Source organism: Vitis vinifera, chromosome 7 (assembly GCF_030704535.1).
Source record: "Vitis vinifera cultivar Pinot Noir 40024 chromosome 7, ASM3070453v1".
NCBI classification, from domain to species: domain Eukaryota; kingdom Viridiplantae; phylum Streptophyta; class Magnoliopsida; order Vitales; family Vitaceae; genus Vitis; species Vitis vinifera.
The window spans coordinates 5,196,216-5,219,625 of record NC_081811.1 but is presented as its reverse complement, the minus strand read 5'-3'; the positions used below and the strand labels follow the sequence as shown (position 1 = coordinate 5,219,625).

The 23,410-nt window shown below is 38.1% G+C and overlaps 2 protein-coding genes across 9 annotated transcripts; one reads left to right on the top strand and one right to left on the bottom strand.

Annotated features, from left to right (window-relative positions):
- Positions 1–6,750: 6,750 nt before the first annotated feature.
- On the top strand, positions 6,751–8,985 carry LOC100247039 (transcription factor MYB61). Its single transcript, XM_002280991.4, has 3 exons — positions 6,751–7,173; positions 7,299–7,428; positions 7,528–8,985. The coding sequence occupies exons 1-3, from the start codon at positions 7,041–7,043 to the stop codon at positions 8,618–8,620; spliced, it is 1,356 nt and encodes a 451-aa protein (XP_002281027.1). The 5' UTR covers positions 6,751–7,040; the 3' UTR covers positions 8,621–8,985.
- Positions 8,986–11,059: 2,074 nt separating this feature from the next.
- Positions 11,060–21,997, bottom strand: LOC100252166 (probable cellulose synthase A catalytic subunit 8 [UDP-forming]). 8 transcript variants are annotated; one of them, XM_010654023.3, is made up of 12 exons: positions 21,621–21,997; positions 20,226–20,339; positions 19,895–20,014; positions 18,401–19,245; positions 18,047–18,313; positions 17,260–17,605; positions 15,408–15,545; positions 15,209–15,334; positions 14,923–15,132; positions 13,693–14,109; positions 12,878–13,228; positions 11,060–12,130 (listed from the first exon to the last, which is right to left on the bottom strand). In XM_010654023.3, exons 5-12 carry the CDS (start codon positions 18,259–18,261, stop codon positions 11,549–11,551), a joined length of 2,385 nt encoding a protein of 794 aa, XP_010652325.1. In that variant the 5' UTR covers positions 18,262–18,313; positions 18,401–19,245; positions 19,895–20,014; positions 20,226–20,339; positions 21,621–21,997; the 3' UTR covers positions 11,060–11,548. The 8 variants fall into 8 exon arrangements, with proteins under 8 accessions (XP_010652325.1, XP_019076659.1, XP_019076658.1 ...); XM_019221114.2 differs by having other exon boundaries at positions 13,082–13,228; positions 19,057–19,245; positions 21,621–21,941; XM_019221113.2 differs by having other exon boundaries at positions 19,057–19,245; positions 20,226–20,486; positions 21,621–21,938.
- Positions 21,998–23,410: the final 1,413 nt, after the last annotated feature.

The following is a 23,410-nucleotide window of genomic DNA, read 5'->3' as shown; positions in this document are numbered from 1 at the left end:
TCCCACATCAGAAAACGACTGCTTGCAACCCCAGAAAATGCAGGGGACTCACATCCATTTAATAGTTAATGTGGAGGTGAGGGTAGAGGAGAGAAGCCCATAGGGCCAATCAGATAGGGACGGCACTTGGGGGGCATGAGGTGGACGTGGGCGTACGGTAGAGATAGTGACATGGGATCATATATCCATACCCTCCCGTAGTTGACGGATCACGGATCCCACGATCTTTATCAACGGTTACGTGATGTGGGATAAAATTCATCATTTTTTTTTTCATCGTCGAAGCGTGCTCTCTTTGTTACGCGTCAAAATAGATATCATTAATGTATATATTAATCATCAATTTTTAGAAATTCAAATTTTATCTATTTAACTAATTTTATTAAAAAACTTTTTATATTTAATTAAACTATTTTTTTATGGTACGAATAAACATATATATTAACGACATCTCTTTTGACAATTTCCTCGCAAAGAAGCTAAAGGGGGAAGATTTTACTCATTTTTCAATGGTAATAATTTTAAAAAATAATTTTAATCTTTATAATATTAAAAAAGTTTTATTTTTTAAACATTTGAAATTTTTAGAGTCATTGTAAAATGTATAAAAAATTAACACCATTCAAAATTGAGGGAAAAAAAAAAAAAAAAAGAAGAGGAGGGGGTCTTTGGCTGTGCTTCTTCTGGCTACCTTCCTAGATTCTTCTCCAGAATGGCAATGATTAAACCGTTACGACACAAATCTTGGGGGTGGGTAGTGGGGCCTTTTCCCGTTATGTTCAACCCCCCTAGCCCATACCTTCATTTTTAATTTTGATGATCACTTTAAAAAGAGAAGAAGAAGGAAGAAAATAGTAAGAACAAGAAACAAAGGGAATAATTGGGTTGTATACTTTAGTATTGATGATGTGGGTCAATGGATAACTTTTTGAGTCGGATGAGAATTTCCCGATGTTCACAGGGATGTATGTTTTCAAAGGAGTTAGTTTTATTCTGTTGGCCAACAGTAGAGAAATGGAGAAATGGAGGAGGGGGGGGGGGGGGGGGGGGGGGGAGGAGGGAAGTGAAAAACCAAACAAGAAGAAAGTATTTTGATATCAAAATCAAATGTTTACAGTTGGAAAGGGGGTGGGGGGTGGGGGGGGTGGGGGATGGGAGTCGGAGATGATATATTATAATAATAAGAATAATAAGGATTAATAATGGCAGACAGAGACCTTTGTAGACTATCAATCACCAATGAATGTACATCACATGGTAATATCTGACATCATTTCGGGGTTTAAAACGGGGTGTGCCGACAATCACTGTGCTAATCATCATGTATTAATATCTGCAACCACTTTTAGTTTTTCCTCATTCCAACTATACTGTACTTTCATGTGTTTTACATTACATATGCCCACAGGTGGAAATTTTGGGAAAATTAGGAGAGAGGCATTCCAGTTGGGGAAGGTGGGTTTGTGAGGAATGATTGAAATCAATGGATTTGCATGGTGCTGATAATAATTGTTGTACGGTCCAATACACGATGCATCACGTCTTGGTCCACTCATCACAGTGGTGGGGTGGGGGTCCCCAATCCCCATGGGGGGATCCTAAGGCCCAGACTCTATAGCTTTCTTCAGCTGTGTGTAGATGTGGACTGGACTGACCTCATGTATGAGGAATGAATGGCTGAGATGTGTTGGATGTGTGGGTGGAGAGGCCTGGAGGGCGCGCGCGCGGGGGGGCTGTTATATGCTATGGGTGTACTTGACCTGAGGACAGAGACATATCCTTAGAATGGGTTCGCCTTTTGGGTGTGTAGCCTTTGGGTCCACATCTCATCAGCTTGGGAATTAGAAAGTGTGGAGACTGGAGGCTGGAGAGTCTACTCCCAAGACCCAAGTCCCAAGTCCCATCCTCTAATTATGGTTTCATGCCCTTTCTCCAAGCCACTCTGGGGTCTGTTTCCCTACACAACAGCCTGGATCATCCATGCATTTGTCCCCAGGCCCCAGACTCACCTTTTGAAGATACTGTACCCTGGGTGACTGGGTCATGTACTGTATAAGGGAAAAGACCATGGAATTAACAAATCATGGAGTCTTTTAAGTGTACATATATAAATATATATAGCTGTATTGGCGAATTAGCATCCCTTGGTTTTGGACTATGCCTCCCAGTTGTTTTTTTTCCTGCTCGAAGAAGTACTTCCCTTTTTGGCATTATTTTTGAACCTTAACAGGGGCAAAATGATTGAGGGCTAGGCCCCTTTGGTGGGTTCCGATTGGACTATTGACACAAAATACACTCGACCCCACTTCATTATCAGCTTCTCCATTCATTTTCCTCCTTCTCCTCTGGGGATAAACATCAAGTGGATAGAGGCAGAGACTCTCTAACGTGGTTACATTTTTTGGGATGCTCAAAATCTAATCAACCCCGAACTCCCACTTGAGGGGGGACAAATTTCATAATAAAACCTTCATTTGATTCGGAGAAGATCACGACTCATGGCAAAATTTGCCTAAGCAATGAACCTAGACCACCATCAACCCTTCTCCACCACACCTCTGCTCGAATCTTAACGTCATTCTTGACAAACCCCCCTGTAGGCCACACACCAAATGGTCCTCCGGTCAACACCGTTTTAACCCCATCATCCCACATCCCCAATCCACACCTGCCGACATCAACTCACCATTCCTCATCCAATAGTGGCAGTTCTAGTGTATCCATTCCCCAAAATTTTTGGTCCCAATCACCACCTCCAAATATGTTTGAATCATGTGAATTTTTTTTCATATAGACAATGGTTGACTAAATGAAACAGTTCATGTGGCAGCATATGATGAGGGTGAGGGTGCATACATTGAGATTACAAGTATCTTGTTGGGATTTAATTTATATGATCATAAAATAATAGTATGGAAAATGTGAGCCGGGACATTGCAAAGGTCAAGGATGCCTCATAATGATACAACAAAGAGACAAACTGATATCAAGGGCAGAGATTTATTCCCCCTTTTTTTGGGTTTGTTGATGATTTCTTTAACTCATGTGTAACAATTATTAGAACAATACTTGTAACAGGGGTTGAAGATGCTCCTTGATGGCTTTCATTGTCCTTATGCTCACAGCCTTTGTGGAATATTTGCCTTTCCCCTCCAACTGCATACCCCCAAAACAAAGCTCAGAACACAACCCCCCCTCCCCCCCCCTTCTGTGAAATAAGTTTATCTGCCAGGGAATCTTTCTCTGAAGGTTCAGTTCTCTTATCTCATATGACACCAGACCCATACGCATTGAGAGAATCAAACAATTGGAAAAAGGAGCGGTCACATTTTGGGGGTTTTTTTAAAAGTAATTTTTGAATTTATGCATATGGGTATATGTAAAATGATGATAACATATAAATGGTGGTAACAAAAAGGCAAGGAAGTGGGGTATTTTGGTGTCGGTGGAGAAGTACGACCAATATTCCATTTGGTGTGGGAGGGCCTACCCCAATACGTGTGGAGATTTCTTGGTCTCTTCTCAGTTTTGATCACTTCCCACAGCCTCACACCTACCATGTATGATCATGGGCTTTTCACACGTCCAGTTTTAATTGGTCTTTGGAGATAATACATGAATATAAAGTTGTGTTGTGTCTACCGTCATACCCAAGAAAGGAGGAGAGGAAGAAAAGTCAAAAGCTTTTTTTCCCCAGTAATATCAGCCTGCTGGGTCTCGACATGTGCTAAGTCAATTGGCCGTTCATCATACAAAGTCAAGGGATATAGAATCAATGGTCCTTTGTATCATAATTTCATCCCCAAAACCCTAAACTCTAACCCCATTATTGAAATTCCGTACATTAATTAGTTGGTTAACCAATTAATCACTTACTTATGAGCTTAAACCAACCAATTAGTCACTAATCTAAGTAAGAAGAAATGGAAATCAAATCATAGGAGATGAGATAAACAGAAGGGGCCCAAAAAGATAATACATCTGATCTCTAATCTGATGGGTCCAGCCCCAAGGATATTTTGAATCAACAAAATTGACTCTCCATGCTTGAATTAAACATTCATTTTTTGATTTCCCACTAACCCCATCTCTTGTCACGTAAAAGAAAGCTAATTGAATGGCTTAAATGACTTACAAAGCACGTTACAACTTTATGAGTTGCTCCCCAAGAAAACAAATGAACAAGCAAAAGCAAAAGAAAAAGAAGGGTTTACTTTCTTGTTCTGGAATCATATAAAACTAAAACGATTTGGTTTTGTCAAGAGAAATGATTGATGATTGGGTATAGTTTATGATCAAGTTTGTAATTCTTAATCCACCCATCTCTGAATTTTTCAAATCTTCAATGTAAGACTTGAGAGGAGGTTCCACAATTCAATGTGGACCCTGGCCTTAACAGCTAATGATTTGGAATAATTCATTAAAATTTGTCAATTTTTTAATCATAAATTTGTTTCATTAATGAAATCTACTGCAAATGTACAAATTTTTAAATTTTGTTAAAAAAATAAAAAAAAAATAGGAAAAGTGGGGTATTAATATTATTAATATTGTTATTAGTATTATTGATATTTAAATAAATATCTTCTTGTCTTTGTTTTGATTTTTTATGGTGTGTGTATGAGGAAGGGTCCCAAGGAGAGCTGTGAACAGCAAGGATTTCTGGTTGAAGGAATAAACAGTAAAAAAAATATATGTATATTAATGGGAGCTAAGATTGAATCTTCTAAATGATTAATAATTTGAATTAAATATTCAGTTGCAGGGAATTATTTGAATTATCATGCCACTGTACACTTCTAATCATTGAGAAAAATAAAAGTAATCCCATTTGGAGAATCCTGTTTTATTTGTTTATTCATGAACTTTCCAAAGCTGACATTTTTTTTTTTTTTTTTTTACGAATCAGCTTTTGTCCCACTGATTGACCTCAAAATTTTGAAGAACTATTATCAAATATGTTTGTTTCCTGGTAAAATTAACATTGGTTTGTTTTATTGGTCGAATTTGGAGCTAAGATTTTCTGCAACGCCAAACTTCTGGTTGGACAGCAGGAAAATACAGTGGGTTATGCTTCCATATTCATCTGGGTCCATCAGATTTTAGCGTATCTGATCAGTTTTCCATGGGAATTTCCAAGAAAATGTCATTTCAGAGACATTTTTTTGGCTAATATAATACTAGTACAAACAAAACAAGAATCAACCCACTTTACTGCCAATCCAGTCACTGCAAGGTGAAGGCGTACATGACTCTGTAAATGGACACTTGATTATTTGATTTCACATTTCATGGAATCCAATCTGCGGTTGGGAGAGGGTGCAGCCTTCTCTCCCATATCCTGTTTAATCATTCAAGGGATACCACTGTTTGAGATGGCCCCTAATCCATGGCAGTGGGTACTTCATAGTTCATGAATCATACTTGGGACGTACAATTCATACTCCCATTTCAACCCTTTTTGGATTCTTGGAAAGGGAAAGAAAGGAAGAGAAAAAAAAAGAAGATGAGGTAGTTATGTGGAGAGGAGGAGGGTCAAGGAATCAAACCCACCAGTACACTTTGAAATTTAATCATTTTAGACACACTTTGAATGCTAATTTTCCATGAAAATGATGTCAGTGAAGAAATGGAGGATATATATGAGGAGGGTGGGTTTCCACTGTGTTTACCAAAACATGGGTTTTACTTGAAAATGGAGAAGAGTATGGGAATAGTAAATACTCCCCAATTCAATAGAAAACAACACCCAAAGACCCTCTCTGCAACATGTTGTGCTTACATCATTTTATCTGCTTATGAAATTAGGTTGTAGCCGTGCACACAAAGTATCCCCATCATGCAGTTGCATGAAGCTGAAATGAGGATGTCCATTTTTCAAAATGGAAAGCATGAGGGGTTGTGGTAATTTGCAACACCTAGTGATTTTCATCAGAAATAGGAAGATACTCCTATATTTTGGAAGATGACCAAAATATTTTGTTCTTTCCACGTAATGATGAAACTTTTCAAAGTGATCATGATTTGGAAGAATTACCCAAAAAGCTCCAAAGAGTAAAGAAGGGAGAGGGTCCTCTTTTCCAGAGACACAAAAGGTCTTCAACAGAGGGGAGGAATATTTAGTTTTTTTTTTTTTTTTTTTTTTTGTATGTTATATATATTTATATATTCATATGTATGTTGTGCCTAGGGGGGATATGTATAAAGAGGCTGCTGTCATTTTCAGATTGATCAAGTGGAATATACTGTGTATGGAAAGTGAACTAAGCATGGGTGTATCTGGTTTACTGTGACATTTTCCATTTTTATCTTTTCTTTTCTTTACTTTTCTGTTCTGTTCTATTGGGACTGGTTGTGGAGTTAGGGAGTTAATTATAATTAGAATAGGATTAGTTGAATTAGGTTGCTTCAAACCCAAAACAAATCCATAATAGCCTGCTGTGAAAGACTCTTTCATTTGGCAGTGTGGGTGTGTGAACTTGTTTTCATCTTTCTTACATGCCTTTAACTGGTACCGTTTTCACTTGGTTTACAAGCATGGGTTGTTTTCAGCTTCTGTTTTTTTCTCCAATAAAATATCAGTGAAATGCCCCACCACCCCTGCAAAAGACATTAATTCTCAGACCTTGACGAGACATTTGAAACTCTTATAATTAATCCATTTCCGCTCCTAGCGAAGAAGTTTGTGAAATATTTACAGAGAAAAAAAATGAAGGAAAAACTAACTTGGAAAAAAAAAAATATATGCACTCAAATTACAAACACCATATTGACTATGACTTCTCTCTTTTTGAGGGCTCCCTCTTATATTAATTCGGCTGCTACTTCATTTTCGCAGCCTCCCTATCAACTCTCTCTCCCCCCCTTCATTCTCTCTCTCTCTCTCTCTCTCTCTGCCTACATCTTTTCCACCACAGCACCCCCTACAAATCCGTTCAGAACCCCCTTCTGGACTTTGCTGACAGTTAGCCTAGGTTTCAACAACTTGCTGTTTTAGGAAACTCTCTTCCTCATTGCAGGGGTGGTGGGTCTTACTCCAAATGGGGAGGCACTCTTGTTGTTACAAGCAGAAGCTAAGGAAAGGCCTATGGTCTCCTGAAGAAGATGAGAAACTTCTGAGGCATATTACCAAGTATGGCCATGGCTGCTGGAGCTCTGTCCCAAAGCAAGCAGGTATTCTTTATAAACAAACTATCCTCAATCTCACCTCCTTCTCTGTTTGTGTGTGTGTTTGACCCTTCAAAATTACGTTAATGTACAACAGCCTAAGAGGATTCTTCATGGTTTATTTTTTGCAGGTCTGCAAAGGTGTGGGAAGAGCTGCAGATTGAGGTGGATTAACTACTTGAGGCCTGATTTGAAGAGAGGCACATTCTCCCTACAGGAAGAGAATCTTATAATTGAGCTTCATTCAGTTCTTGGGAACAGGTCATCACTCCTCTCTTAATATCTAAACTTCACCTTATCCTTTCTTCTTTCTTGTTTTTCATGTATGCTGACATTACTGGGTTTTTGGGGCTTCCTCAGGTGGTCCCAAATCGCAGCACAGCTGCCTGGACGCACTGACAATGAAATAAAGAATTTGTGGAACTCTTGCTTGAAGAAGAAGCTCAGGCAGAGAGGCATTGACCCCAACACCCACAAACCCCTCTCTGAGGTTGAAAATAGAGAAGACAGCAACCCTCCCACCGACAGCCAGGACAAAGCTTCAGGAGTATCCAGTGAATTGAACCTCCTCAAGGTAGACAATTCAAAGCCAGAAGCGGCCTTGCTCGAGCAAAGATCGTCTTCAATCGCAACACGAGGCTATGGAATGGAAGTGGAAGGTTCTTCCAGCTCCAAGACAATAAACAGCAACAACAACAATAACAGCAACAGCAATTTGATGTCGCCCACACCCAACAAGGACTTCTTCCTAGATAGATTCATGATCTCTCACCAGGAAAACTCCACAGGCTGCCAACCATCAGATGTGGTGGGGTATTTGGCCCCTCAGCAATTGAATTACCCATCCAATGCTAGACTCTCAATTAACCCAACCCAACCTCTCTGGTTCTCTCAATCCAGCAAAACATTAGACATGAATTCTGAGTTCAGTTCCAATGCTGTATCCTCCGTTCTTTCATCTGTCACCAGCTCACTTCTCCCTTCACCTATGCCCTACAAGCCCTCCATTCCTTTTCACTCTGATAATCCTTCAATTCCCTCTTTCACTCTGAGTGGATCCCGTTTCTGGGATGCAGGTGCCTCCACCAACAGTAGCAATAGCAGCTCTGGCAGCAGTAGCAGCGCCGAGTTGCAGAGTAACAGCTCCTTCTTTGAGAACAGCATCTTCCCATGGGGATTGGCAGATTGTAGCACGTCAGACAAAGGAGCCCAAATCCATATCATAGAAAGCGAACCGGAGGATATCAAGTGGCCTGAATATCTCCAAAATCCATTTTTAATGGCAGCAGCTTTACAAAATCAAACCCCACAACCTTTATACAATGAGATAAAATCAGAAACGCACTTCATAACCGAGACGTCTAGTGCTATGTGGGCTCACAGCCAGCAGCAGCAAGAACATCTGCAAGCTCCGGATATCCAGAGACTCCCCGCAACCTTTGGACATATTTAGCTTATATCTTGACATATGGATGTGAAGCCTCTGGTCACTTTTGGGGGGAGGGGGAGGAATGTATTGCAAAATTTTCATATGGGAGAGAGGCTGGATCAAATGCTGTTTCTCATTGAAGGTGTGTGTCACAGATTTTTAATTTCTCTTGTACATAGGTCTGATACAAACATTTCTCACCTCTGGTTTTGGAATATTTGTGAGCAAGACAATCCCTTTTTTTTTTAGCCTTTTTCTTATCGAGTGTGGGGTAGAATTGCAGAATAAGGCTTGTCTCAGCATCGGCTGCTCTTTGCCCCATTGAATTTACCTTATAATCTTGCAGTTCTATCCATAAACAATCAAAAAAAAAAAAAATCTGTTTTGGAGCCATGGCTTTCCCTTTTCTGTTTTACTCCTATAGCAACCTCTCCCAAGGGATGCTAATCTCCTTAGTCTAGTGGTTTCCTTCATTGTCTCAGTCATAGACGCTCGCATACAGTTGAAAGTTCTCTCAGTCGCACACGCTCGCATACAGTTGAAAGTTACTTGGACTTCCATGGAGACCTTTTTTTCAAGTTTGAGATTGAAGGAACCAGATTCAAATGGATGTCTATCATTGTCGTACAGAGACAAGAGGTGGAATTCACTTTTTTAACAGCCTTGTGCCTCTTTTCCTCCCTTCAAGTGTGTAGATGGATTTAAGGAAATGAATAAATATGTGGAAATAGGATGCCTCTGATTTGAACCATCTTAGCAATTGGCCATCTCTCTCAATTTACTTGAATTCTAAGAATCTCAAGGAGATAATGCCTTCTCTCTACATGTCTCTCTCTCACACACAAAAAAGCAAAGAGGGGCAACTTTTAACGAAAACCCCACAAATGAACTCTCGAGTTATTCACCTCAGAGTCCGTACAAGGAGATGGCGACTCTCAATCTAATAAGGGCCATATATACCGTGTCTTGTAGCTCCTTTAAGGCACTAACATTATCTTAAAGGAAACACTTTACAAAGCAAGAAACTTCCAATCTGCAAAGAAAAAGAGGGGTGTTTTTCTTTTGAGGGGAAGGAAAAAAAAACAACTCTAATTTGTATTCTGAAGGGAAGTGAAGAGAGTAAGCCTTCACTTGTATGCATCTCTGCCATCCACTTGGCAGTAGTTAATAAGGAGAGCAGTTGTGATATTCCCCCTAGCATGGGACCAGGCTTTTACCACTTATGGTTCAAGATGCTTGGAATGAAAGAATATGACTCCATTGTCAACACCTTTTTACAGATGGGGTTTCACATGAGATAACAAGTGAGGAAAGGACTGCAGACTCAAAAACTTGAAAACCAACATAAGGGTGATTGCTCTGCTCTTGGGTTGTTTGTTTTTTACAAAAAGCCCACAACCCACAAATTTTCACTGTGGTTGATGGAGATGGGAACATGTGCATGTGAAATCGAGATTTTGAGGAGCCAAATTGGAGTATCTAAATAAAACAAGGGGCCTTGAATTAGGAGAGAAAACAAATGAAATTTAATCAAAATTTCTATACCAAGATTAAGAAATGAGCGAAACCCAACTTGTGTAAGCAGGACCCCACTGCATATAATTCTTGTTGGGTGAGTCACAGGGGCATCTTCTCATCTGCACACATACACATACATACACCCCATGCTCTCCTGGTATTTCAACCACATTATCACCCCACATTATTGGCCCTTCTGTATAGTTTCTGGATTCTCAAAAGAGATAATAAATCATCCTTGGACTGCTGAACCCTAAAAGACATTTCGTACACAGAGTGCTTGGCTTTCGCCTATTATCAGCCCTATGGATCAATCTTCATTTAAACAAATCTTTCATAACCCTACGCATGTGACAACACTGGATGACCCAAAGTTTTATGCCTCAAAATCAGAAGGGTATCACGGGTTCCCTTATGATTTTCCTTCTTCAACTTAGAAAAAAAAAACCTAGGAAGTTTTAATACATCGTGCCATGGAGCTTAAAGCATCAATATCAGGACATCATTATCCAGATGGGGGTTAGTTGTGAGATGAAAATCAAACTTGACATTAAACATAGAGCATCTGTGTCACATCATAGCAAAGAAGCCGCTTTAGCCCTCTAAAGCCAGAAAAATATTTCCGAAAACACTAACTAAACAGTATCTGTGCTTTCTAGGAAGTAAATGTTGATGACATGAAAAAATTGATGATGGTTTGTTGGGGGCAGTGATCATAATTATGGCCTTAATATATTCCACCTGTGTTGCTATAATCTACAGTGAAATAAAAAAAGGATGTTGGAGACTTGTTTTTGGGACAGGCACATTTTGCAAGATGTACAAGGCAAGAGAATTGAGACCACTAACTGAGGCATCCTTCAAATGAGAGTCTATACACCAAAAGGGAGAGTTCAAATAAAGTTAGCCCTCAATTTGTCAGAAAATGAAATCAAACTTGACAAATGAATAACACCTCTAGAGCCATGTAATTTTATTAGGTAAATTACTAAGTTAAAGATACAGCATAGTGGTATGATAGCCAGAGATACAAGGAGCTCTCCACAAAGTGGCAAACAATTTCTAGACTATCTGATACAAAATACATCTTTCTCCCTTGCCTTTTTGGGGGTAAACAGTGTTAGTAACATGCCAGGCACTGAAATTAATGCAGGTACAGATTTGAGTCATCAGTAGGAAACTAGGAAAATAACCAAGGAGACATCAGGAAATACCTGAAAATGAAGCTCCTGTCTGGGGAGCAGAAAGCCTTGATGTGCTCAACAAGTGGCAGAGAGAAGACAACAAGAACAAATGAAAAATATCCCAAATTGCAAGGCAGCCTTCGTGCCATCTTTGTGGGGTAAAAAAATGTGTCTGTCTTCCTCTAAGTGCAGGTTAGAAGCTTTAGTGTTCCATGAGCTGTGAAACCTGACACTAAGTTAAGCATTTGAATCAGCATTCATAGCCACAGGCCTCAGCATCTGGTCCCTGGAACCTAGTGGTAAAAGGATCAAGTCGAACCCACAGCAGACAGAATAGGGTTGCTAAAATTAGAGACCATAGTATGACTACTGTTGGAATATTGTGCTTCCGAACTAATAATCCCTTCAAGAATGGGTATAGGTGAACAATCACACAGAATGAGAAAAACAGCTTTGCAAACAGTGGGCCAAAAGACCCATAGCCATGGACAACTATTGAAAAGATCATTGCAACAACAGCCCACAAGTTGATGAGAATCAATGTTGTTGGCAGGATCAGAAGTGATGTCCATTTGAATTTATAAAACTCGATGGCACTGTCCTCATCATGTGTCTTCATCAATGTGCTTGACCTTGTATTTAAACCCAGCATGACCTTAAACAAACCCTGGAAAATAGCAAAGAAATGGGAAGATACACCAGCAATCACCCAAAACTGCTGATTTCTCCACCGCTCTTGAAGACTTACACCACTCCACCTAAGCTCAAGAAACCCATGTGCGAAAATAGACAATACAACAAGCATGAACCAGATGTTTGCCTCATAAGTAATCTGCAAATTAATAATAAGAGGAGAGCATGGTGAGGCATGGTTTGGCCTATGCAAGTTCCGCAAAGAGATACTCGAGAAATTAAGGTGTTGCTCGAGTTTCAATGTCGAAAATTTGGAAATTAAAAAGAATGCAGTAAATATTATAAACCAACCTCCCTTGAGGCTTCTCAAATACTAGTTGCTTTCCCTATTTTAGCAAGATGAAACCCTTCTAGATTTTATTTTAACTAAAATTCACAAGTACAGCAGTTCAGTTCAAGTGCTAGCAGAGGTATATGCCTAAAATCAAGGCCTAAAGGAATATCCTATCTAACGAGGAAGTTCTAATATACCTTAAAAGACTGTTGGAAGCCATCAACAGAAAAGTCATAAAAGTGATTGTGAACAAATAAAATAAAATAATAAAAAAGAATGACCTCCTTATAGGAAATGGATCTATCCCTACTAAACCTGGATTAAACACAACCAATGAAACCTTTAAATTTCCAAAAACCATCCAAACATGTCATTTACCATGACAATCTTACTAAACTTTTGCTTGTGGAGGAGGGCACATAGTTCACAACTCAGGGAAAGACAAACTGATATTCCCATTCCAAAAGCAATATTTTTTCCAAGATAATAGAGAGGATCATTTCGCCACTTCAAAATAGGAGAAGTAACAAAAAATAGGAATTCTTGATTCTCATAGTATGTAAATAGACAAGTTTGTTCCCAAAGTTAGCATACTGAACCGGTGGTACCTACCGGACTAATGATAGACTTCCCACTGAGATGGCAAATGGCAGGTAAAGCACAGTAAATCAGCAGGGGAACGGAAAAAATGGGATATATGACGGCATTTATATAAGCAACTCTCTCCAACAGCTTAAGCCCACCACCATATCCATACCAGATTGGACAATGCCGACTGAAAAGAATTTCAATAGAGCTAGTGGCCCAAAAAAGCACCTGGGTTAGACGATCTGAAAGATTAATAGGTGCTGATCCTCTAAAGGCGGCACGAACTGGCATACAATATACAGATCTCCATCCTCTAGCATGCATCTTCAGACCAGTCAGAACATCCCCAGTCTGAGAGCCATATATCCAGCCAACCTACAGAGATTAGTGTAAATAATGATTTCCACACCATAACAGTTTATGGGAAGAATAACTGAGATATCTGAAGTGGTACTTTTTTACTCTGTCTTAAGCAGAGAAATGTGGGTAGTTGTAAAAAGGGGGGAAAATGTGGCAAACAGTGGGAGAACATATGAGAAGTAGCATGGTGAACAATTGCATAGTGTTCTGGTAACATATGGATACCAGCTGCAAATAATTAACCAAGGCTAACACAAACCTATGTTCTGACATTTCAAACATTGGCCATTTCCAATTATTTCCTTCTTATTTGCCCGGCCTTCCTAGGGCACTTCCAATCTCGTTTCCCACTTGTTTCCATGTACGACATACCTTTCAGTGCTAAAGAATCATTGTCAAATTTTTCCCAAGCAAGTCAGTCCTTTATGGAGAAATGCTAGTCCCTGTGAAAAAAAGCTTCCTAATGGCTATTCCATTACCTCTATCCCCCAAGCAGTCTTGTCTTCATAATCACAACTGATTACATGAATTGCTGCTCTTAGAATTTCTTCAATTGTGGCATACGAAGAAAATATGTCATCATCAACAAAATTTGATGCAATAAGAAGTGGAGCCTGGCCAAAACACATCTCCATGCTTTGGAAACTAGATGGAAATTCCCTTTCAAGACTGTTCAGTTCCTGAACGAGTAAACTCGAGCTGCTTTCATCAGAAGCATCAGAAAAATAATGGCCATGGTTGTCACTTGGCCTCTTCATTCTAAGATCCAACCATCTTGTGTTGAGAATCTTTTGCTCAAAAGATGGGTCATAACCACATAAAGCTTTCCGGTACAAGAAGCAACCTGTGCCAAGATAAAAAGGCCCTTGTATTCCATCGAAACCCTTCAAGTTGATCTACAAGGAGAAAGATAAAAGAAAGGATGAGAAACAGAACCCATCCTCACACAAGCATGGGTAGCAGCAAGCATGGTCAACAATTAGTACAGGTAATTGTGTTTTTCCTTTTACAGTATAGCTCTGAACTCACAGGTGACAAAACGAGGGAATCCTCAGCAACAACCTCAACTCTTAAGTGAAGATTATACATAGAGGCATCTATACAATCAAAATTCATGCAAACTATAGTAAACATTTGATTATAATAGTAGTCTGATAGAAGACCTTATGCATGTTAATGTATGGAAAATCAAAATCAGTGAGTGAATTGTCCTCAATCTCAAAAATTGAACCTAAAAGTGTTATAGCGACCAAATGGTATCCCTTTTTCATGCAATTTTATCCTTACACCTGCGCTGCTATAATGCAAGGGTCACAAAGCACTGGAAACAAACTAATAAGCAAGAGATTCATCAAGTTGGGAGAATGTGCGTCACTTATTGATTTCTCTGGCAATAATGTACATTTATTGCGTTAAATTTCTATGCAAGGGTGCTCCTGGGGTGTACACCCACAATGGAGAAAAATACATGTTGCTCATTCAGAGTAATTCTGAAGGTCACTAGGTGTGCTTCTTTATTAAACATTTGGCAACAGCTACCTAGCATATCATAACATATAAACAGTGCATATATATATGGTCAAAAGCATGCACTTGGCGGATTGGTTCATGCCAACAGAACATAATCTTTGCCTAGTTATATGTGGCATTTGACATGCAAAGATTATCTTCAACAAGTAATGAGTGAGTGGACCAGTCAAATTACTTACATCATAGAAGATTGTGTTGTGGCTCCCATACCGATCATTTGCATCAACACCCTCGAATCTCTGAGGAAATTGAACAAAGCATATCTTCTGGTTACTGGGATCCATCAAAAAGCACATTGCTTCAAGGAAAGTTCTGCTGTTGTTTATATAGTGATCAGAATCCAGATTCAAAATGTAGGTCCCATTTGTAAGAAGAGCTGACACTCGGACCTAAAAATCAAACAGTGAGACCCTTCTTTTTGCTGTGCACCTATTTCACATTAATGTCCAGAACTTCACATTGTACCAGGGCATTCATGGCACCCGCCTTATTGTTGTGATGGAAACCAGGGCGTTTTTCCCGAGACACATAAACTACTTGTGGCAAAGCTCTAGTATCACTGCCATGAGGCCCACCGCGACCCATTATTATCTGAAACAGTGAACTTGTTCAGACGCTAAAAGAGGCAAGTGCATGTTGTTATTAAGAGCATTGAACAAAAAACCTGCATCATGCCCAGATGATTTTTTATGTCATTTCCAGGCCATGGAGTGCCATCCTTCATTGTCCAACCCTCAGAAGGTACATCTTGGAACTTGGTTATCAGACCATTAATTTGGGCTTTAAAATCTTCATATCGCCTCTGTAAATAGAAATAGCAGGCTTCAGAAGAAAAAAAAAATTAAAGAATTTCTGGTCTATTCATTAAGCAATAAATAAATTCCTAATCTCAAATTCCTAGTTAGTAAGGAATTGTGAGTTCCAACGTACCATTCAAATGAACCTTCATAATCGTTCCCAATATAGTGAAACAGTACAAAAATCAGACTAAGGTAAATTCCCCCTTCCATGCAAAAACTTGAAATCACTGATAAATAAAAATCATGATTGTTCCATCAAAATCCCTAAGCACTGCAAATACTGTAAAAACATGTTGTATTTTTATTATTTTTTGGCAAGGAGATGGCCCAGAATTAAATGGAAAGCAGAAGTTTACTAATATCTTGAAATTGGATGGGGCCATGAATACCTGAAATTTTGAAGTTATTAATAAAGCCTCCACAAGGTTAGATAGCCTAAAATCATTATTGGTGTGAACTATCCGAAAGGGGAATATACCATTTTAGAAAAATCAATTAATTCTCACATCAAGGAAATTGAGAAAGTAGTGATCATCTTGGTGCAACAATACTGCTCACTGGTAGTTAGAGATGTCTTCAAGCCTTGTGAGATGATCTTGCACATGCTTAACATAAATGAGGTCAGCCTAGTGATAATTAGCAACATTTGATTTTACTAGTCATTCACAAGCAAAGGTCAAAGGTGGAGTGACTAAACTTGCATTCATAACCCAGTTCATATGTTTTAGTTAGCTCTCCAGCAGCATAACATAGCTGATATCCCAAACTACCAAAAAAAAGTGCAGAATAGGGTACTGGTAAATAAAAAGATGTTTGTGTGGTATGTGTATCAAAATACAGGTGTTCCAAGCAGAGTAACAAATAAAACAAACAGGCAATCTTTCCAACCTGTATCAATGTCTTAGATCACCCCAATCTCTTGCTGTCTTCTAATGCTTGCTCAGTTGAATAAAGATTTACATGACTTCCAAACATAAACCTATCAATCACATAGGATTTAACTCTCTGCAGCTAATCCCTCGTTTGAGTAGAAGAAGATGAAGCAAGAGTTGGAAGCATATAGTTTTCATAAATTGCAAATCTTCAAAAGCAGAAGTCCTCTTACTCAAATAATTGCAGAACATTAGTTATTTCGCTTCCAGTAAACCTAGATAACCTAAAAACCTCAAAATACTTCAGAAATTGGTGGAATGCACAAAAGGAAGTAAAACCTCAGAGTCCTTTCTCAAAGTTATGGTTCAAAGAGTGCTAATCGCTCATCACATATTCAATGAAAATCAGAAAGTATCTTTCTCAAAGTGTCATTTTGGTACTGAAAGCACTACAAAACCATAAGTAATTTTTTCCAACTTATTCTAGCTATATTCTACTCCATTCAGCTGGTCATTCCATGCTGAAAACTTGGATAATCACTGTTAAGAGGGAAAAAAAAAGAGTACTGTGATATTACGACAATTTTAAGGAACAAAAATGGGCAGCAGGCAAATCTTCTTTTTTCTGTTCTGTTTTTTCTTTTTTCTTTTTTTGAAAGACGCATGGGGATCTTCTATCAGAAGTCCACTCTCCACACCAAGCAATATCAGTTCCCATATACAACCAGTAAATAATTTCTATTTAATATTCAAGAAAGTTGCAGATAAACCATATCTGCCAACTAACATAATAAGATGCTTCTATATTTTAAATAGATCATATCACAAGAAAGAAGAACCTCACCTTCATTAACCTTCTCTCCTTAGAAAATGTCGGATATGGGTTGTATTTCAAATGGTCAACCTTTTGTGAGAAATAACTCTCAGGAGATGGAGGCTCAATTTGGAATTTCTTGCAAAAGGGCACCCATTTTCTTGCAAAATCACAGGTTAGCGATAGAGTTTCCAGAGTTAATCGAGCTGCCCCCTCATCAGAAACATAGCATGAAACTTTTTCAGCTGGATAGTCTACAGAAAGTATAGAAAGGATAGTGTTTGATATGACAATAGGTGATTCTTTCAGAGGGTCAGCAGTACTGACAAAGACATCAACAGAAGCTAGTCCACTTGGTTTTCCAGGTTGGTTGTACCTGAAATAGTTATCATCTTCTGCATGTTTTAATGAAATAAAAATGCTAAAAATCAACTAAAATGAAACAACAGAAATGACAAAAAAAAAAACAAGGGGAATCCAAGGTACAAATGAAAGGCCAGAGATCGCATCAACATGGCTATATGTGCTCCTGGGACAAAACTAATCCAATCAGAAATGAATTGAACTTCTTAACTTCTTAATGTCATTCTTTTGAAATTTTAGTATAGAAAATTCAAGCAGTGTCTCCATATAATGATCCAATTTGCTGTTTTTTTACCATGGGGATTAATTGGCATCCATGATTAGGGTTATCTGACCATTCAGTATTTGCTCTACACAGAAGGCAGAGGAGAGAATGGATGCTAGCTGACTTCACCCTCATCCCGATATTCTTGCAAAAACAAAGAGAATTATTATGATATAATAACTTCTTCACCTCATGCAAAGGCGTTCAGGGAATGTTTGCCTGTTTACTGGTTGCCACTTGGGAAGCTGATCTAGAATCCAAGATACGGAAAACCAAACTTCACAGAACACTGAAGCTAACCAAAGCCCATATGCATTATGTACAGGATGGGTCAATCGATATCGGAGGAAAAAAGCTAAAATAACAAGCCGGAAGATCACTGAGACCCTATAGGGGTAGATCATTGAGGGAGGTATGGGAACTTTTCTTGAAAGAAATTGCCGACTTTCGTTATCCCTACCAGAAAGAAAAAAGAAAAAAAAAGTAATAAATTATGAATTATTATTAGATAATGAAAGCCATAACTTGAAATAGTGTGCATACAGAGAGATTTCAGCAACAAAACTCCCACACTTCACAAAAATAGAATAAGCTTCTTGCCCTTGAGAAACAGCTTATATCTGCATGTGTACCTACGTATGTATTCATACATATATGATTTTATGTATGTACCTACATACGTATATTTGTATGAAATGTATATCACAGATAGGAAACATGATAACTGCCATCATTATCAGAATGCAAAGTATCAAAATTTCAACATTCTATTGTGCACTTCATCTTTTTCTTCATAATCCTCCTTCCCCCAACCTGATGGTTTCAAACTACTGTATTCAAATTGGCACCAAAAATATTGTTGTTGTTTTTTTCCATCAAAACCCAAATATTCATTATAATAATTGTGATAGTGATAAGGTTCAGTATCGCATTATTGATGATATCCTAAAAAGGCCCCAACACAAGACATAACTTCATTGGTGGGAATGAATATAAATAGGTAAATAACAAGGACAGAAAGGAAAAGGGCTAAACACAAGATGTGATAGGATATATGCAACAAAGTAGATTTTACTATGCTGATCAGACTCATCTGAAGGCTATGGAAGAAAATATAGAATTACCATTGCCATGTAATATTCAACAACATCCTAAACCTTATACTGAACACATATTCTGAGTGGCAATAATTTGCATACATTTCTGGCTGTCGAAGTTCCATCTCATCTACCGAACCAAGGTCAGATGGATCAGGTATCTCTTCTTGGCTTCCAGTTCTTCGTAGCAGTCTCTCCCTTGCCAGCTTCCACTGACAAAGCCTTTCCTCCCAAATATTAGAATTGAAACTCATTATTCAGCCTTGAAAAATCCTGTCAGTGTCTCTTGAGCTGTATGCATGAAGCCATAGAATAATAATTAGTGGGATGAAAGATTAATTCAAAACAGATCAGGACAAGACTTTATTTCATAGGAAACGACCTTTTTTATGTGCCACAGCCTAAAAATGATATCACTTGATGATTTTACTGATCGGTAACAAGGAAAGATGAAAAAGAGAAGGAGAAAGATCATAAAGGCTCAACTAGCATTTTAATTGAAGAGGAAAGACTACTCTATTGAATTTTAACTCAAGATATCAATACAACTTTAATTTTGGTCATTCACAAAGGAAACACATATTGAAAGAACTATTTCGAACATATACGACTTACCAGACACTACCAATATGAAGAATAACTAACAATTTTTTTTTTCTTTTTTGGTTCTTTTTGATAGACAAACATAACTAATATAAAAAAACGCCTACAAAAGTTAATTTACACAACTAAAATTTGTGTCAATTAAAGCCACAACTACTAACAAGGAGACTCTTTTTTAGGCCTCTGCACCTGTCTATGGCTATTTGACCTAATTTTTTCTGAGGAAAACATTTCAAATACCTCATATCTGTGAAAGACACTGATACTTGTATCTGTTTCATCATACACGGGACAAATGTACAAAATGATTTTGCAGAAAGCCAAATGCAGAAACTACCTGGAGCACAAGGAGACAAAAAAGGAAGATGTGAATTCCCTGCTCAAGTGATGCACCAAAATATGGGTATTATTGACCCATGAAGGGATTCATAAGGTGTCTGTATAATTCTTGAATGACCTGTAAAACCCAAACCATCATCAATCATTTCAATCAGTATGCAATTCAAGATTAAAGAAGGCCTTGAGGCCTGGCTCAAGTGGTAAAGGGGTAGGCAGGGTTTGTGGGAGGTTTCAGGTACAAGTCCTAATGGGGACAAAAATTTACCTATCAAAAAGAAAAATTCAAGATTTAAGTACACATACACATATATACATGAAACAACACTGACCAAGTATCTTCAATACATGCTCTTGGCTTTCTGCTCATTCCTGGTGTGTATAAACATTCCTTGGCAGTACCAAGTACCAACCTTCTTGAATTGTCTTGTTCTCCCACAACATATCTGAAGCATCATCATTATCTCAGATGTCAATTCTTCATAATTTCCAGAATCCTGGATTCTATTGGAATAATGATTCAAATATGTTCTGAAGCAGTCCCTTCTTCTTTGAAAAAGGTTCATCAATGGGACCTTCATTTATCAAATTTCCTGATAAATGCAGAGTTTCAACCAAAAGCCTTGTGCTCAAAACCATACATTTTGTATAAATAGTCCTTTTTTTTATTTTTTTTGATCGGCAAAAAAGAGTATATCTCAGTCCTGGAAATTTTTAATGTATCTCACATATATATTATGACTACTTATAAAAATAGGAATGCATATACAAAATATGAGAACTCTTATGCAGAAATAAAAATTATTTTTAAAAACAAAAAAAACAAGAAATGTATCCAAACATCACCTAAGTATTATGTTTACTAATAAAGAATTTTATTTTCATAATGAAAAATTGCTCCTGAGGCCCAAAAGGATACAGAATTACTAATGATAGTCCCCATTTGATTTCCCACCACATTTCCAATTTCAAAACAATCACCCCACTCCATAGCTGTTCAACCTCCACCTTAAACCTTCAAAACCATCTACCTAGAAGAATGCTGTTCATAACTAAAATGGGTCTGACTTTATAACAGCCCTTTTACACCGTTTATCACTAGCATTACTAACTCAGATGAAACATCTTTTTCAATTTTTTATTTTCCGAGTCATATCAGATTTAACCAAGAAAAGAAGGAAAATGAATTAGGTTCAAATAGGCCCAAGGCCAATCCAATTACAGTCGGTTTCTCTCCTTTTTCTACCTATATTTTGCTACTGCCACCTTCTTCCTAGCCTGTCAGCCTCCCCTTTCAATGGTTACAAACATATCCCAATTTAGTAAACAGCATATAAATTTATTACCGTTTCTAGCACAGAGGAAATTTTCTTTAATCATTTTAAATCCCAAACTCCTAGGATATGGAATCAAGAAGAAATGAAATGAAATAGGTTGACTCTGAGACGTCAAACTGCTTCAAATCATCTCGATGTACCGCCATGAAGTTTCCATTTTAAAATGAGAGTGCAATGTGTCATATACAAGCAAAATATCATTAAGAGCTGAAGATGGAGGAAGAATGTCATGATATATGCCTTTTGTCATAACTCCAGCAATCATGGAGAGCTCCATTGTTAACAATTCATCAAAACCCAACAGCTCTATGAAATAATAAGCTACCACTGAAACCCAGATGAAATTATTGAAAAAAGAGTAAAAACAAAGAAGGGGTTGAGTTATCTTACAAATTCATCAATGGCGAACCATAGAGAAAGGCAGCGGCGGTAGTGTTGCTTGGTGGGTTTTCGAACCAGCCCTCCAAGTGAAGGAGAAAAAAAGTGTGGAAAAGAAGACGACTCGGTCTCCTCAGTGAAACTCGGATATCCATTGACGCAGACACAGGCCCCGACAACCAGAGAGAAATACGGAAACCCCATTTTATCAATGTCAAGAAAACCACCCCAAATCCACTCTCTCCCAAACCCCTCCAACCAATTCTTCCTCCACTCTGTCTCTACTCTCGCCCTCACCTCTGTACCATTCCAAAAACCCCTCCGATCCATCCTTCATAGGCCGGGTCCAGGAGAGCCCCAAGCCACTTCAATTGGGCTGCACCCCGAGCCCATCAAAATCGAAATTGAACACTCTCACATAATTTTGTACATCAATTATTCGTCCCATTCCCTTTCAAGGGACAAACTCAATGTCGTAGAATTAGAAAAAGCTAATTCAGAATGAGCCCACTACTTTGTCCGAACCCTCCAAACGCCTAGCTTCAATTCAAAGGCTGTCGGGCCTATCCCAAGTGTTATAATCTCACGTTGTCCACATGTCGGGTAATTATGGTTAAAACATGCTTAATCATAATTAGATAAAACCCTTCAAATAAGGTATATGCCACTGTCATTTGTACCCCGTTACTATCAAATAAGGTAAAAACTTTTAGTCATGACACATCTGCTTCCTAGATGGTGCCATGTATATATAATATAGCCACAACTATAGCCATGCCAAACTTGACCTACCAAAATCAAAATATGTGTTCCAAAAAAACAAAAAAATTAATTATTTTCATCACTTTTCATACCTTTATCCAATTAATTTCATTTGTTGAACACGAAAGTAACGCAATCGATTCATTGTTTTGACAAGTTGGTCACGCTTGGGACACGCTAGCAAAGCTCCAAATTGGGAGCGACAAAAATGTTCATATCAACTCTACCCTACACTCCTTCCAAAGACATGGTAGGAGGAAAAACCACGAAGTCCTGAAAATCATACATAAACTAATAGAGTCCACAGAAAAACATTTTCCACTGTCTATAGCATTGTCACAACCAACTCCATGGGCATGGCCCCTACCACCCCCAGACGTGGCCTTTGCTTCAACTGTCGGCACATTTGACTAGTTAACCATACATAATTTAGTATCATAAGATCATGGGCACCCTCTTTGTTTAATCCAAAGCCGAGCCTAATGTCGGACCATGATTGGTTACCGCGTTGAGGTGCCTCACAATGTGTTTATTTTATTTTTCACCGTGTGCTTGGCGCGTCACTCTATGTTAGCTTATACTTCTTGAGAAAGTCGGAATCGTTCTTACCGAAGATTGAAGATTTTTCCAGCGAAGAGTTTTTCTACAACTTCCAACTTTAGAGAATTGTTTTTGGTTTTGTTTGTTTGTTTCAATTTTGTCAAATGAGGAGGAATGTTTGTATTCAACTTTGTCATTTTTTATTCGAGAGGAAAGTCATAAAACGGTAAAGACTATATAAAAAAAATTAATATATGAGGAAGAAGGAGAAATATCCCGTCCAACAAAAAGGCTTATAGTAGAATATGAATACAAAAAATAAAAAATTATCATATATTTTGACTCATTTATAATTTTTTTCATTGTATAGTAAAATAATTATCATTTATTCATAAACATAAGCATGGTTAGTGAAATCATATTAAAATCTTGTACATGGCACGTGATTGTTTTATTTTTATGTTATTGAATTAATTTTATTTATTGTAAAACTTTCATTT

Excerpts from the sequence above, each read along its gene's own strand:
- LOC100247039 (XM_002280991.4), top strand. The coding sequence starts at position 7,041 with ATGGGGAGGCACTCTTGTTGTTACAAGCAGAAGCTAAGGAAAGGCCTA. Across the intron at positions 7,174-7,298 it reads CTCTGTCCCAAAGCAAGCAG|GTCTGCAAAGGTGTGGGAAG; the intron begins GTATTCTTTATA and ends TATTTTTTGCAG. Across the intron at positions 7,429-7,527 it reads CATTCAGTTCTTGGGAACAG|GTGGTCCCAAATCGCAGCAC; the intron begins GTCATCACTCCT and ends GGGCTTCCTCAG.
- LOC100252166 (XM_019221113.2), bottom strand. The coding sequence starts at position 19,208 with ATGAGTTTCAATTCTAATATTTGGGAGGAAAGGCTTTGTCAGTGGAAG. Across the intron at positions 18,314-19,056 it reads GAACTTCGACAGCCAGAAAT|GGATAACGAAAGTCGGCAAT; the intron begins GTATGCAAATTA and ends TCTTTCTGGTAG. Across the intron at positions 12,131-12,877 it reads GGAAGTCTATCATTAGTCCG|ATTACTTATGAGGCAAACAT; the intron begins GTAGGTACCACC and ends ATTAATTTGCAG.